Source organism: Triturus cristatus, chromosome 7, assembly GCF_964204655.1.
Source record: "Triturus cristatus chromosome 7, aTriCri1.1, whole genome shotgun sequence".
NCBI lineage: Eukaryota > Metazoa > Chordata > Amphibia > Caudata > Salamandridae > Triturus > Triturus cristatus.
In genome coordinates this window covers 3,312,108-3,327,360 of record NC_140590.1, presented here as the reverse complement: position 1 = coordinate 3,327,360, position 15,253 = coordinate 3,312,108, and the positions used below count along the sequence as shown (strand labels likewise).

The 15,253-nt window shown below is 54.6% G+C and overlaps 1 protein-coding gene across 3 annotated transcripts in view; it reads left to right on the top strand.

Moving 5' to 3' along the window:
* LOC146808665 (von Willebrand factor A domain-containing protein 7-like) overlaps positions 1-15,253 on the top strand; it is a 455,939-nt gene that overhangs the window by 82,102 nt on the left and 358,584 nt on the right. For all 3 annotated transcript variants that reach the window (XM_085615458.1, XM_085615459.1, XM_085615460.1), the window contains exon 3: positions 5,261-5,533. In XM_085615458.1, the coding sequence (XP_085471584.1) occupies positions 5,261-5,533 (273 nt within the window). The remainder of the gene's footprint in view (positions 1-5,260; positions 5,534-15,253) is intronic.

Below are 15,253 nucleotides of genomic sequence, written 5' to 3'. Positions count from 1 at the left end.
GGGAACAGATCGGAGGAGTGTCCGGTTCCCAAGCAGGGCGCGAGGCCCAGTGGGCGGGGTCAGACCACGGGCTCGCGTGAGCCGTCAGTCACACCAATTCAGCAGCACTCCACCGGGCCACAGGAAAGGCCATAGACCCCGGGGCAGAGCACCACAGAGCCTAGGAGTTCGCATCGGAGCCGCAGGGTGCAGATGTGTGTGTGTGAATTTGCAATAGCTACGGAGGGGACTTCTTTCTGTAGTTTGTGTTTAAATATGCATTAGTGTTTGCGCACGTCCGTATGTGTGAATTTTTATCGTCACGGACTGGGATCTCCTGCTGCTTGCGGTAACAGATCGGAGGAGTGTCCGGTTCCCAAGCAGGGCGCGAGGCCCAGTGGGCGGGGTCAGACCATGGGCTCGCGTGAGCCGTCACACCAATTCAGCAGCACAACACCGGGCCACAGGAAAGGCCATAGACCCCAGGGCAGAGCACCACAGAGCCCAGGAGTTCGTATCGGAGCCGCAGGGTGCAGATGTGTGTGTGTGTGTTAATTTGCAATAGCTACGGAGGGGACTTCTTTCTGTAGTTTGTGTTTAAATATGCATTAGTGTTTGCGCACGTCCGTATTTGTGAATTTTTATCGTCATGGACTGGTATCTCCTGCTGCTTGCGTGTGCGAGTGCAATAGCCAGGGAGGGGCTCCCTTGCTGTAGGTGTGTGTTAATGTGTGTGTGCGTGCGCTTAAACGTGCAGTCTCCACGCAGAGGATTTCTTGCTGTATAGGTGTGTATGTCTGTGTGTCTTTTTTGAGAGGGCTTTTAGTATCCTCAGGGACACGGATCTCCTTTTGTATAGATAAATCTTAGTTCCTATATGCACGTTAGGGATACATCTAGATACATCTATAGATGTATGGTTGTGTGTGTGCGCGCGCGTTAGGGAGTGAGAGAGAAAGGGACAGAGTCAATGTGCCTGGATACAGAACTTGGGGACAACATTTCATGAGTTCACTGTAACTGGCTGTCTGATAAATGCGCGTAGGTGACAATTAATGAAACGCTGGACTCAGAAGATGGGGTACGCTTACCGATTCCCTGCCTGGCACCCACATTTTCTAAAGTCGTTTGTGGTGCAGGCAGGTGGGTAATAACTTCCAATGGATTGGTGCAGCCGAGGTAGAAGCAGCGGCGAGGAAGTTTCACTCTAACGCTAACGCGCAGGAGGGGAGGGAGTAAATACGAACCGGCACCTCGCACAAAAACACACTTACTGCAGAGACTTAGTCTGAATGACATGTGTTGCAGGAGCACGTCGAAGTGGGCATCTCTTGGCATAAAATTGGCACTGTTGGAAGGAACATTGAGAGTAAGCAAGGCTTGAGGGGGATTAGGAACAAGTGTGGTATTGTTTTTACATTACATTGTCCACAAGTTCCATACAATCTCCCAGTTGTTCCTTTCAGTTCAGACATGCTGTTCCTTTGCACCCTTTCAGTTTCTGTTCCCGCTATCCGCGTCCGGGCAGAAGATGCGCCATTGTTTTGTCATTTTGTGAGGTAATTTCCTATGTCAGCGTCTTTGGACAAATGAATATTTTTTCAGTATTAGCTATGCCAAATAGACTTGTGCGAAATTCGCAGCAAGGCAAGGGGACAGGGTATTCGCGGGACTTTTGGGTTAACCTTTTCAGAAAGCGTGCTGCTACAGATAAAAAATCAATCACCTTTCAGTGTGGCTGTGCCACAATTATCACTCATTTAAAAACAGTGAAGCTAATGGAGTGTTTTATCACGGCAGGCAGGGCCGACATTTTATTCTGAGCCCTCCTAACCCCTCCTCATCACAGTGGTGAATACAGAACACGACTATCTCCAGTCCTGAAAATTCCGACCACACGCAGCCTGCCAGGCCAGCATTATTACCCTGCCTTCCTGTCAGGGCTCTGTGTGCAGGGTGGCTCTGTGTGGGGGTAGCTGTGTGTGTGTGTGTGTGGGGGTGGCTCTGTGTGTGGGGGAGGGTCTGTGTGTGGGTGGCTCTGTGTGTGTGGCTCTGTGTGTGTGGGGGGGTGGCTCTGTGTGTGGCTCTATGGGTGGCTCTGTGTGTGTGGGTGGCTTTGGGTATGTGGCTCTGTGTGTGGGTGCAAATGCAATAGGTCTCACATTTGAGAGTGATTAAGCTATTGACATTGTAAATAACAATGCCATTTCTTTAAATGTTTTAAAAACAAAAACATAAACAAAAAAAATGTCATGAGCAATGCCAATAGCCTTAAAAAGTTAATGGGTCAAGTGCATTAAAGTTAGGTGGAGTAGAGATTTCAAGTTAGATATAGTAAAATACTGTGAGCTGGAAAGTCATTTTCATTACTGACAGTGGTTCTAACGTAAACGTGTGCAATATTCGGCAAAATGTAACTATTTGACGCTGTGTCATGCTTCCAGAAGGCTCCTCAGAAACCTTTCAGATAATCTGTCAATTTTTATTCATTTATTTTTCAAATGCTTAATTTTTGGTGATAAATGCAAAGATCTAGAAACAACGGTGCCACTTCTGCTTTGGCTCCCAAGAGCAATGTGTATGTGTCTAGATCTATCTGTGTGTGTGTGTGTGGTTCTGTATGTGTGTGTGGCTGTGTGTGTATGTGGCTCTGTGTATGTATGTGTGGCTCTGTGTGTGTGTGTGGGAGGCTCTATGTGTGTGTGTGTATGTGTGTGCCTCTGTGTGGGTGGCTTTTTTTGTAGGTGGCTCTATGCGTGGGTGGCTCTTTCTGTGTGTGGGTGGCTCTATGTGAATAGCTCTGTGTAGGTGGTTCTGTGTGGGTGGCTCTGTGTTTGTCGGTGGCTTTGTGTGTGTGGCTCTGTGTGTGGGTGCAAATGCAATAGGTCTCGCATTTGAGATAGATTAAGCTATTGACACTGTAAATAACAATGGCGTTTCTTTAAATGTTTTAAAAATAAAAACATAAACAAAAATAATGTCATGAGCAGTGCCAATAGCTCTAACTTTAACAATGCCGAGACCATTGCATTGTAAATGCTTGTTAAATCTAGCGGCCACGGGTATTGGAGCGCTTTACCTGGGCATTAGTTGCATTACACAACTATCCATGCATTGTTTATAGCGGGGAGATGAAGTGACTTGCCCAGAATCACATGATGTTGAGCCGACGCCGAGATTCGAACCTGACAGCTCTGGACTTAACACCAAATCGCGGGTAGAGGCCGGCAAAAAGCCGCATCAAGGGCCGGCTCGGTATGATCTCGCGGTTACAACAGCACTTCGAGCCGAGCCAGAGCCAGGCTTCATGTTCGAGTCTGGCGAGTGGTCTTCAGTCAGTCCATGCTCTGCGAAGCACGGTGCATTCTGGTACTTGTAGTTCCCGGTTAAAATACTGGCAAAAACACAGCCTTGTTAGGTAAAAGTTAAGGATTCTTTCTTTGAATAAAAGAGAGGCCTGTATCTTTCTTTCCTTCTGCCACCACCTAGAAGACATATTAACAGATTATAATTTTAAGATTGCAACTTCGGCGCCTCGAGCCCAAAAGAAGGATGCCAGCGCTACAGATGGCGTTAAAGAGCAGATCAGAGACAGGCTCAAACATCCTGTGATTCTGGGCAAATCACTAAATCTCCCCGCGCCTGGATGTGTCCTTGTGTAACGCAACCGGTGCTCATGCAAAGCGCTCTGATACCTTCGGTCGAGTTCGTGCTATAGAAATGTGCAACAAAAAAATCACTTATCTCCTCGTGCCTAAAAATAAATGTGTCCGTCTGGTATGCAGCTGGTGCTCATGTAAAAGCTCTGATACCTTCGGTCGAGTTCGTGCTATACACAACTGCAAAAAGTAAAAAAAATTTAAATGACATAACAGCGGGCCAATGAATGAAGAGAAGTGGCTGAATGCCCCTATAAGTAAGCGTATAGTGTATGCAATTTTAGTAAAAACAAAAGGCATTAAAAAACACAGCGCGAAAAGAGAATGAAAATAGATGTGCGACAGAGGAAGAAGGGGGGTGGGGGGGCGTTCAGTAACATGAGAAACAAGACAAACCCGGCGGAGCGTGGCGCACGCTTGGCGGGGGCGGGGGAGCGCATTCCAGGCGGGAGAGCGGACCCTTTGAAGTGCAATGCCAAACGGATTGTATGGCGGCACGATGCACGTGATTGTGCGCGTGCTCGCCATGCAATCCGCTTTTCGGAGCACTTTTGGGAGCCCCTTACAATAGTCTCGCTTTGCGATCGCTTACGCGATAGCAAGGCGAGACCTAAAAATGACATAACAATGAAGTAATACTATCACAAATTGTGATGCATTATGCCTTTTCTTGCCACGAAATTTAGTGAACTTTGCAGCTCATTTCGTCCTCCTTTGCCACATAATTCCAGTGGGCCTGCTCATGCACTGTAAGTAACGAAGGAGTAACCCAGTGAGCTATCCACCTCAAAGACAGCATTGTACAGTTCTGTGCGGCAGGCATGTCCTCCTGTCTCGAGTCGAGCAACAGCAAACTTTAGGACGCAAACTTTGATTGGCGCCGACAGCTCCATTCGGGTGTTCTGAGGATACAAGGCAGCGAGGCGCGGCCGCTGTTACACTACGTCATCCATGTGGCTGGAACAAGTGTCCTTCTTTTATTTCCACCTGGTCGTGGCCTTGACGCCCTCTGCAATGGCGCCCACTGCAAGCTTTGGGGCGATGCGCACGGTGCCCATATACAAGTTCCAATGGCACCTGCAGTGGCACCAGCTGCAGCGCCCTAAAGCTGGCCATGTGTTCACCAACATACCCGATTCAGGTGGGAGAGTCCCGAATATTTAAACAAATATGGCTTTAATTTAGCTGTCTAACCGCCTGAACTCTCCTCCGCTTTAAGTGAGAGGCGATGTGGAAATTCAGTCCCCCCGATGTTTTCAATATCTCGGTTCTCCCGGGTTCATTCAGTATTGCAAAATTGACATGTATGATCTTGGGGGTGGGAGGTAGGGTGATGCGGATGGTGGGTGGAAGCGATTACAGTGGAGAGCCGTAATCCACCCTTGAAATAAAGACAGAATCCGAGGATTCGGAGGTGGAGGGGTTATGGGGGGCAACAGACTACTGAGGGGACTGTAGGAGGTGTGTGGAGTCACTGATGGAAGTGCGTGATGCAGATGTTAAAGGGTACCAGAGGCGCTCACCTGCACCAGGCTGAGCTCACACAAGTCACAAGCTCAGACAATGTTTGCATGAACGCCAGACACCGCCTCTGATTCAAACCCACATTTGTTTCATTTCAGGGAGACCTGGTGGCAGAGGAAATATTCAAACTGTACTATGGAGTCCCGGTCTCCACAAAGAGATTCAAGATGGCACTGGATGAGATTATCCGCAGTAACAACGAGGTAGACTTCCTCCTCCCAGATGATGCCAAGAGTCACAGCGCGGCAGACAAGTTCACAGAAGCAAAGAGGCTCATATTGGAGAAGAAGAACCAAATCATCTCCAACATTGTCAAGGAGAGGTACCCTGCGGCCAGGACCAGCCTGGGACAGCTGCTCCACACACTGCAGGTGAGTAAAGAGAGTGGTGAGGAGCGCTGTGGATATGTGATGACATCTGTGCATTCACAACACACACAAAACCCACACATTTACAGCATCCTTTAACTTATGAGGACTGTTCCACACACTGCAGGTACGTAAAGAGTGTGGGGAGGAATGCTGTGGTTATGTGGTGACATTTGTGCATTCACACACACACACACACACACACATACACTCATACAACACCTCCGAACATGTGAGGGTTGTTCCACATACTGCAGGTAAGTAACAAGAGTGGGGAGGAGAACTGTGGTTATGTGGTGGAATTTGAACATTCTTGTGCACTCGCGCATGCACACACACATTCATATAACACCTCCTAGCATGTGAGGGATGCTCCACACACTGCAGGTGATTAAAGAGAGTTGGGAGGAGCGCTGTGGATATGTGGTGACATTTGTGCATTCACAAACACAAACCCACACAAACACACATACAACACCTCTGAGCATGTGAGGGCTGTTCCACATACTGCAGGTAAGTAAAGAGAGTGGGGAGGAGAGCTGTGGTTATGTGGTGACATCTGTGCATTCACAAACACACACACACACACAACACACACACATATACAGCATCTTCTAGCTTGTGAGGGCTGTTCCACACACTGCAGGTATGTAAAGAGTGTGGGAAGGAGTGCTGTGGTTATGTGGTGACATTTGTGCATGCTCGTCCACACGCGAATGCACACACACTCATATAACACCTCCTAGCATGTGAGGGCTGCTCCACACACTGCAGGTGAGTAAAGAGAGTGGGGAGGAGCGCTGTGGATATGTGGTGACATTTGTGCATTCTCTTGCACTCGCACATGCACATGCACACTCATACAACACCTCCTAGCATGTGACGGCTGTTCCACATACTGCCAGTGAGTAAAGAGAGTGGGGAGGAGAGCTGTGGTCATGTGGTGACATTTGTGCATTCACAAACACACACACACAACACACACACATATACAACACCCTCCAGCTTGTGAGAACTGTTCCACGCACTGCAGGTATGTAAAGAGTGTGGGGAGTAGCGCTGTGGCTATGTGGTGACATGCATGCACTCGCCTGAACACTTAACATACACACATACTCATACAACACCCCTAGCATGTGAGTGCGGCTCCACACTCCACAGACAGGTAAAGAGAGTCACACACATGCATGCACACAGACATTCATATGTTTGGGACCAGACGAAGCAGACCATCTTTAACTAAATCAGGGAGTGGGACCAAAGTCTTCCTGGGGTGCTGAACCACGCACAGCAAGTAGTGAAAAAGGTGTGTGAGGGAGCGTTGTGCTAATGTGAGGATGTGAATACATGTGCAAGCACACAACACACATAAAGAGGCGCATTCGTATAGTATCCCCGAGTATGGGAGGACTGCCCCATGCACTGTGAGAAGGTAAAAAGAATCTGAGAGAGCGCTGCATTTTTGTGAAGATATGAGTGTACTGGTATGTACGTGCACATGCACACACACAAGCACACACACACACACACATTCACACTCACAGTTACACACACTGTGACCGCTGAGCCTTCCCCAAGGCGAGGTCGCCCCCACTCCTCTGCTCTTACCTGCTGCCTGCCAGCCGTGCTCCTGCCTGCTGCCTGGAAGCCCCGCTCCTGCCCGCTGCCTGCCTTACCTTGCTCCGCTGCCTCGTTGCTGCCCTTGGGTCCCCTGCCGTCCACCGGACGACCCAGCTGCCGCAGAGCCGCCCTTTGAGCCCCTTCCCGCCACAGTCCACCGCCGACTCCACCCCCCCTGCCCATTGGCCGCCCCGCTCCCGCCACCGAGCTGACCCGCCCTCCCGGCTCCTCTCTTAAGGGGTCCGTGTGCAGGGACAGGGAGTGACCGCTGAGCCTTCCCCAAGGTGAGGTCGCCCCCACTCCTCTGCTCTTACCTGCTGCCTGCCAGCCTTGCTCCTGCCTGCTGCCTGAAAGCCCCGCTCCTGCCCGCTGCCTGCCTTACCTTGCTCCGCTGCCTCGTTGCTGCCCTTGGGTCCCCTGCCGTCCACCGGACGACCCAGCCGCCGCAGAGCCGCCCTCTGAGCCTCTTCCCGCCACAGTCCACCGCCGACTCCGCCCCCCCCTGCCCATTGGCTGCCCCGCTCCCGCCATCGAGCTGACCCGCCCTCCCGGCTCCTCTCTTATGACGCCCCCTGAGCGACCGCGCGCAGCGGGAGCACCGAATGAGCGCCGAAGGTGCGCCAAAGGTAAGCCCGTCTGCGCCCGTCCGCGCCTGGACCGCGCCCAGTGCCAGGACCCCTGGCCCCCGCAGACCCCAGCCCACCCGCCGGACGTACGACGTCGCCACCCTCAACGCTCTCAATGCCGGCCGAATCCCAGGATGCTACCGAGCCACCCCGAGACGCACCCACGGACCCTTCTGCTGCAACGCCTGCAAGTTCACCTGCATCCAGACCAGCACAACTCCAGCACCGACCAAGACGTGCAACAGCAGCAGCCACCTGAAATGCATCCTGCACAACACCCGCTCCGTCCACAGACACGCCGTCGAGCTCTGGAACCTGCTCGACACCACAGCCCCAGACGTCGCCTTCCTCACGGAAACCTGGATGAACGCCTCCTCAACGCCCGACATTGCCATCGCCATCCCAGACGGCTACAAGATCATCCGAAGGGACCGCATCAACCACACCGGAGGAGGCATCGCCATCATCCACAGGAACACCATCCGCATCACGACCAACACCGACGACACCCCCGCACCCGCCGAACACCTGCACTTCCAGGTCCACATCAACCCCAAGACCACCCTCAGAGGCACCCTCATTTACAGACCCCCGGGACCTCGCACACAATTCAGCAAAGACATCGCCGACTTCATCAGCCCGCACGCCCTCCCCTCCGCTGACTACATCCTCCTCGGGGACCTCAACTTCCACCTGGAGAACAACAACGACCGCAACACCACCACCCTGCTGGACAACCTCGCCAACCTCGGACTCAAGCAGCTGGTCACCACCCCCACCCACTACGCCGGACACACACTCGACCCCGTCTTCTCATCCAGCAAGGACATCGCCTTCAGCCACGCCATTGGACTCCACTGGACGGACCACAGCTGCGTCCACTTCAGCTTCAGAAGGACCACGATCCACCACCACCAGCAACAGGTTGCACGCAGAAGCTGGAACAAGATCACAGCCGACCAGCTCGCGACCGCCCTGAGCAAGAACCCACCCACCAGCGCAACGAACCCCAGCCAAGCGGCCACCAACCTCACGAAGTGGATCAGCGACTGCGCTGACGACCTCGCCCCTCTGAAGACCCCGACTAGCAGACCCGGTAGCAAGAAAGCCCCATGGTTCACCGACGAACTCAAGAGCTCCAAGAAGAACTGCCGAGCCCTCGAGAGAACCTGGCGCAGAGACCCAACACCGGACAACATGACTGCCCTCAAGCTCGCCACCCGAAAACACCACCAACTCATCCACGCCACCAAGAAAACCGCATTCAAGGAACGACTGGACAACAACGCACACAACAGCAAGGAATTCTTCAACATCGTCAAAGAGCTCTCCAACCCCAACGCCTGTAACAACGACATCACCCCTTCACAAGATCTCTGCAACTCCCTCGCCTCCTACTTCCACAACAAGATCGCGGACATACACAACAGCTTCAGCACTCAACCGACGCACGCCACGACCGAACCACCGCCCCCCACCACCACCCTCCGCGCCTGGACCCCGATCAGCACCGATGACACCGTCCGCACGATGAACTCCATCCACTCCGGATCTCCTACCGACCCCTGCCCTCACCACGTCTTCAACAAGGCCGACGCTGTCATCGCACCCCACCTGCGGGACATCATCAACACCTCCTTCGACACCGCTACCTTCCCGGAGAGCTGGAAGCACGCCGAACTCAGCGCTCTACTAAAGAAGCCATCAGCCGACCCCACCGACCTCAAGAACTACCGCCCCATCTCGCTGCTCCCGTTTCCTGCAAAAGTCATCGAGAAGACCGTCAACAAGCAGCTGGCCGCCTTCCTCGAGACGAACGGATCCCTCGACCTCTCGCAGTCTGGCTTCCGGGCCAACCACAGCACCGAGACCGCCCTGATCGCAGCCACCGATGACATCCGAGCTCTGCTTGACAACGGAGAAACAGCGGCCCTCATCCTCCTAGACCTCTCCGCGGCCTTCGACACTGTCTGCCACCGTACACTAGTGCAGCGACTCAGCAACGTCGGAATCCAGGAGAAGGCACTGGAGTGGATCACCTCCTTCCTCGCCGGAAGGACACAGAGAGTCCGCCTCCCCCCGTTCAGATCTGAAGCCACCGAAGTCATCTGCGGCGTTCCTCAAGGCTCCTCGCTCAGTCCAACCCTCTTCAACGTGTACATGAGCCCCCTCGCAGACATCGCACGCCAGCACAACCTCAACATCATCTCCTACACCGACGACACCCAGCTGATTCTCTCCCTCACCAACGACCCCGCCACCGCCAGAGCCAACCTCCACGAAGGGATGAAAGAGGTAGCCGAATGGATGAAGAACAGCCGCCTGAAACTGAACTCGGACAAGACGGAAGTCCTCATCCTGGGTTCCTCACCCTCCGCATGGGACGACTCCTAGTGGCCCCCCGCCCTAGGCAGCGCACCCAAACCAACAGACCACGCACGCAACCTGGGCTTCATTCTGGACTCCACCCTCTCCATGACCAGACAAGTCAACGCCGTCTCCTCGTCGTGCTTCAACATCCTGCGCATGCTACGAAAGATCTTCCGGTGGATCCCCACCGAGACCATGAAGACGGTCACCCAGGCCCTCGTCACCAGCCGTCTGGACTACGGCAACTCCCTCTACGCCGGAACCACCGCCAAACTCCAGAAAAGACTTTAGCGGATCCAGAACGCCTCAGCACGACTCATCCTGGACATCCCCCGTCGCAGCCACATCTCCGGACACCTGAGAGACCTGCACTGGCTCCCGGTCACCAAGAGAATCACCTTCCGCCTCCTCACCCACGCACACAAAGCCCTACACAACCAAGGCCCAGGATACCTCAACAGCCGCCTCAACTTCTACGCTCCCAAACGCCAGCTTCGATCGACCGGCCACGCTCTCGCCCCCGTCCCCCGCATCCGAAGAGCCACCACAGGGGGACGGTCCTTCTCCTTCCTCGCCGCCAGGATGTGGAACTCCCTCCCAACCCACCTCCGCCTGACCCAGGACCACCTCGCCTTCAGGAAGCAACTCAAGACCTGGCTGTTCGAGCAGTAGCGGACCCCCCTCCCCTAGCGCCTTGAGACCCTCTGGGTGAGTAGTGCGCTATATAAATGCTTTGATTGATTGATTGACACACTCACACACATATGCACACACATACACGACATACATGCACACACTCACACACAGACACAGACAAATCCACACACACACATGCATGCATACACACATGCACACACATAAACATGCACACACACAGTTACACACACTCACACACACACTTGCGCATGCACACAAAGACATACATGCACACACAGACACACAAATGCACACACACACATGCACAAACATAGGCACACACACATGCACACAAACATGCACACCCACACACGCGCACACACACCTATACAACATTGCTAGCTTCTGAGGGCTACTCCACACAGTGCAGATAGGCAATTGTGCTTATTTTATAACTTGGGTGAACTTGCATTGCCACACACACACATGCATGTACACACACATTCACTCACATACGGGATACCACACCACTGGCATGAGAGATATGTTCTACACACTGCAGGTAGAGTGTCTGAAGGAGTGCTTTGCTTATGTGCCCCATGGCGGTTAATTTGTGGAAATGTAGGTGCCAGGCTTAAGGCGCTCTTCCGCAGCTGGCACTGAACACAACCCCTGCCACTGATCTCAAATGCAAGTGTCAGTTACCTAGGATCCACCACACTTGAACAAAGTGTGACATTTTGGACTATACAGTTCACCCCAAGCTGGGGTGACCTGGGGGTGCCACCTTTTTAAGCTTTTCTGATGAGTTTTTCTCAAAAATGGGAAGAGAGCGCCACCATGTGGTGGACTCTCACAAAAAAGTCTCGTTGATTAGAAACACTGGCACACATTCTCCTCTCGCCCTTTCTTCCTCCTTCCCTCCCCCTCATCCTTCTCGCTCTGACTCCTCTCTCTCTCTCTCCTCTTCACTACTCTCTCTCTCTCCCTCTCTTCACCCGTCTCTCTCTTACACTTTCCTCTCTCTCCCCTCTCGGACCTTGCCTCGCTAGGTCGCTTCCCAGCCACTGCGCTGCCCCTCCGTGCGCCGCCAGGTTTGCTTTTGCAAGGTTCGCTTTTGCTTCCTTTTGCTCTGTTTTCGCTCCTGCCTGCTGCCCTGATCCCTGCCCTGTTTCCTTCCCTGTTGCCGATTTCCTTCCCTGGTTCCCGCTCCCCTCGCCCGCCTCCCGCTCGCCCATCTCAGTTCCCGCCGCTGCTCCCCTGCGGCCCCGCCCCCCGCACATCCCATTGGCCACCCCACTCCCGCCTCCCAGCTGCTCCTCCCTCCCTCTGCCCCTCTTACGGAGGCCGTCTGCGCCCGTCCGCGCCCGGTCCACGCCTAACGCCAGAACCCCTGGGCCCCACGCTCGCCACGACGCCAGACTCAGGTATGATGCCGACTCCTCCACGCACTCAACGCCGGCCGAAACAACACTTGCTTCCAGGCCGCCCCGAAACGGACCCACGGTCCCTTCGCCTGCCGTACCTGCAGCTTCACCTGCGACAGATCCACCAAACGTCCAAGGACGAGACCCAACAACCTCCGCTGCATCCTGCTCAACACCAGCTCCGCACGCAAACACGCCGTCGAGCTCTGAGACCTGCTCGACACCTCCGACCCAGACGTGGCCTTCCTCACCAAGACCTGATGGAACGACTCCTCGGCACCCGACATCGCCATAGCCATCCCGGACGGCTACAAGATCACCCGCAGGGACCGCGCCAATTGAATCGGAGGAGAAATAGCCATCGTCTACAAGTCCACCCTCAAGGTCACCACCCATGCAGACAACACCCTCAACACCGCCGAACACCTGCACTTCCGGATCCACACCAACCCCAACACCACCCTCAGAGGAACACTCATCTACAGACCCTCCGAACCCCGGGCTCAGTTCAGCAACTCCATCGCCGACCTCGCCAGCACCCACGCACTCGCCTCCACGGACTACATCCTCATCGGGGACCTGAATTTCCACCTCGAGAACAACAACGACGCCCACTCCGCCACTCTGATCGAAAACCTCGCCAACCTCAGCCTCAGACAACTCGTCACTGCACCCACCCATGCCGCAGGCCACACGCTGGACGCCGTCTTCTCCACAAGCACCCACGTCGCCTTCGACCACACCTCCGAACCCCACTGGACGGACCACCGCTGCATCCACTTCACCTTCAAAAAACCAACCACGCACCATCACACCCAACAGCTGCCGCGCCGCTGCTGGAACAAAGTCACCGAAGACCAGCTGACCACCACCCTCGCCCAGAACCCACCTATCAACCCCACCTGCCCTGACGCCGCAGCCCGCAACCTCAGACAGTGGATCGACGACTGCGCCAACACCCTCGCCCCACTCAAGAGACCATCCAACAGCCACGCCAGCAAGAGAGCCACCTGGTTCACCGACGAGCCCCTGACCTCCAAACGCGCTTGCCATAGGCTGGAGAAGAAATTGCTCCACAACCGAACGCCAGAAAACCACGCAACCCACAAGGACGCCACCCGCAGACATCACCACCTCATCAGACTAGCCAAGAGGTCCTCCTTCAAAGACCGCCTGGATAACAACGCACACAACAGCAAAGAGCTCTTCCACATTGTGAAAGAACTCTCCAATCCCAACGCCAGCGCCAACGACATCCCGCCCTCACAAGAACTGTGCGACTCACTGGCCATCTTCTTCGCCCGCAAGATTGCTGACATCCACGACAGCTTCAACTCCACGACCGCACCAACGTTACACGACTTCACCCCCCCCCGGCGATCACCAACAACGCCAACCGCCTGACCTCTTGGGCCAACACCAACGTCGACGAGACACGCAAGATCATGAACTCCATCCACTCAGGATCTCCATCAGACCCATGCCCACACCACGTATTCAACAAAGCAGACGCGGCCATCGCACCCCAACTACGGAAGGTCATCAACATCTCCTTCGAAAAAGCGACATTCCCGGAAAGCTGGAAGCACTCCGATATCAACGCCCTCCTCAAGAAGCCCAAGGCGGACCCCAAGGACCTCAAGAACTTCCCACCCATCTTCCTGCTCCCGTTAACGGCAAAGGTAATCGAGAAAATCATCAACATTCAACTGACCCGCCACCTCGAAGACAACAACATCCTGGACCCGTCCCAATCCGGATTCAGACGAAACCACAGCACCGAGACAGCCCTCATCCCGCCACTGATGACATCAGACGCCAACTGGACAACGGCAAAACATCAGCCCTCATCCTCCTGGACCTGTCAGCCGCATTCGACACGGTCTGCCACCGCACCCTAAAGACACGCCTCCAAGAAGCCGGAATCCAAGAGAAGGCCCTCGACTGGACCACGTCCTTCCTCTCCGGAAGAACCCAGAGCGTCCGCCTCCCACTTTTCCGGTCAGAAGCCACCGACATCATCTGCGGCGTCCCCCAGGGCTCAGCCTGACGCTATTCAACATCTACATGGCCCCCCTCGCACAAGTGGCCCGCCACCACAACCTCAACATCATCTCCTACGCCGACGACACCCAGCTCATACTCTCCCTCACCAAGGACCCTCACACCGCCAAAACCAACATTCACGAGGGCATGCAGGCCATCGTCGACTGGATGAAGAGCAGCCGTCTGAAACTGAACTCGGACAAGACGGAGATCCTCATCCTCGGACCCACCCCCTCAGCCTGGGACGACTCCTGGTGGCCGACCGCTCTGGGGACAGCACCGACACCAACCGACCACGCACGCAACCTAGGATTCATCCTCGATTCCTCCCTCTCCATGTCCAAGCACGTCAACGCCGTCTCCTCCTCCTGCTACAACACCCTACGCACGCTCCGCCGGATCTACAAATGGATCCTGACCGAAACAAGAAGAACAGTGACACAGGCCCTCGTCAGCAGCAGACTAGACTACGGCAACGCACTCTACGCAGGAATCCCAGCCAAACACCAACGGCGGCTACAACGCATCCAAAAGACCTCCACCCGATTGATCGTCAACGCCCCCGCCGCAGCCACATCACCCCCCTCCTGAGAGACCTGCACTGGCTCCCCATCGACAAGAGGATCACCTTCAAGCTCCTCACCCATGCACACAAAGCACTCCACAACACCGGACCAGCCTACCTGAACAGCAGACTCAGCTTCTACACCCCCACCCGCCAGCTCCGCTCCGCCAGCCTCGCCCTCGCTGATGTCCCCCGCATCCAACGTATGACCGCCGGCGGCAGATCCTTCTCTTACCTTGCCGCCAAGACCTGGAACACCCTCCCAACCCTCCTACGACAGACCCAAGACCTACTCGCCTTCAGAAGACTCCTCAAGACCTGGCTCTTCGAGCAGTAGCGGCACCCCCCCCCCCGTCCTCCCTCTGCGCCTTGAGACCCTCACGCGCTTTACAAGTACCCTGATTGATTGATTGATCTCTCGCTCCTCTCTTCT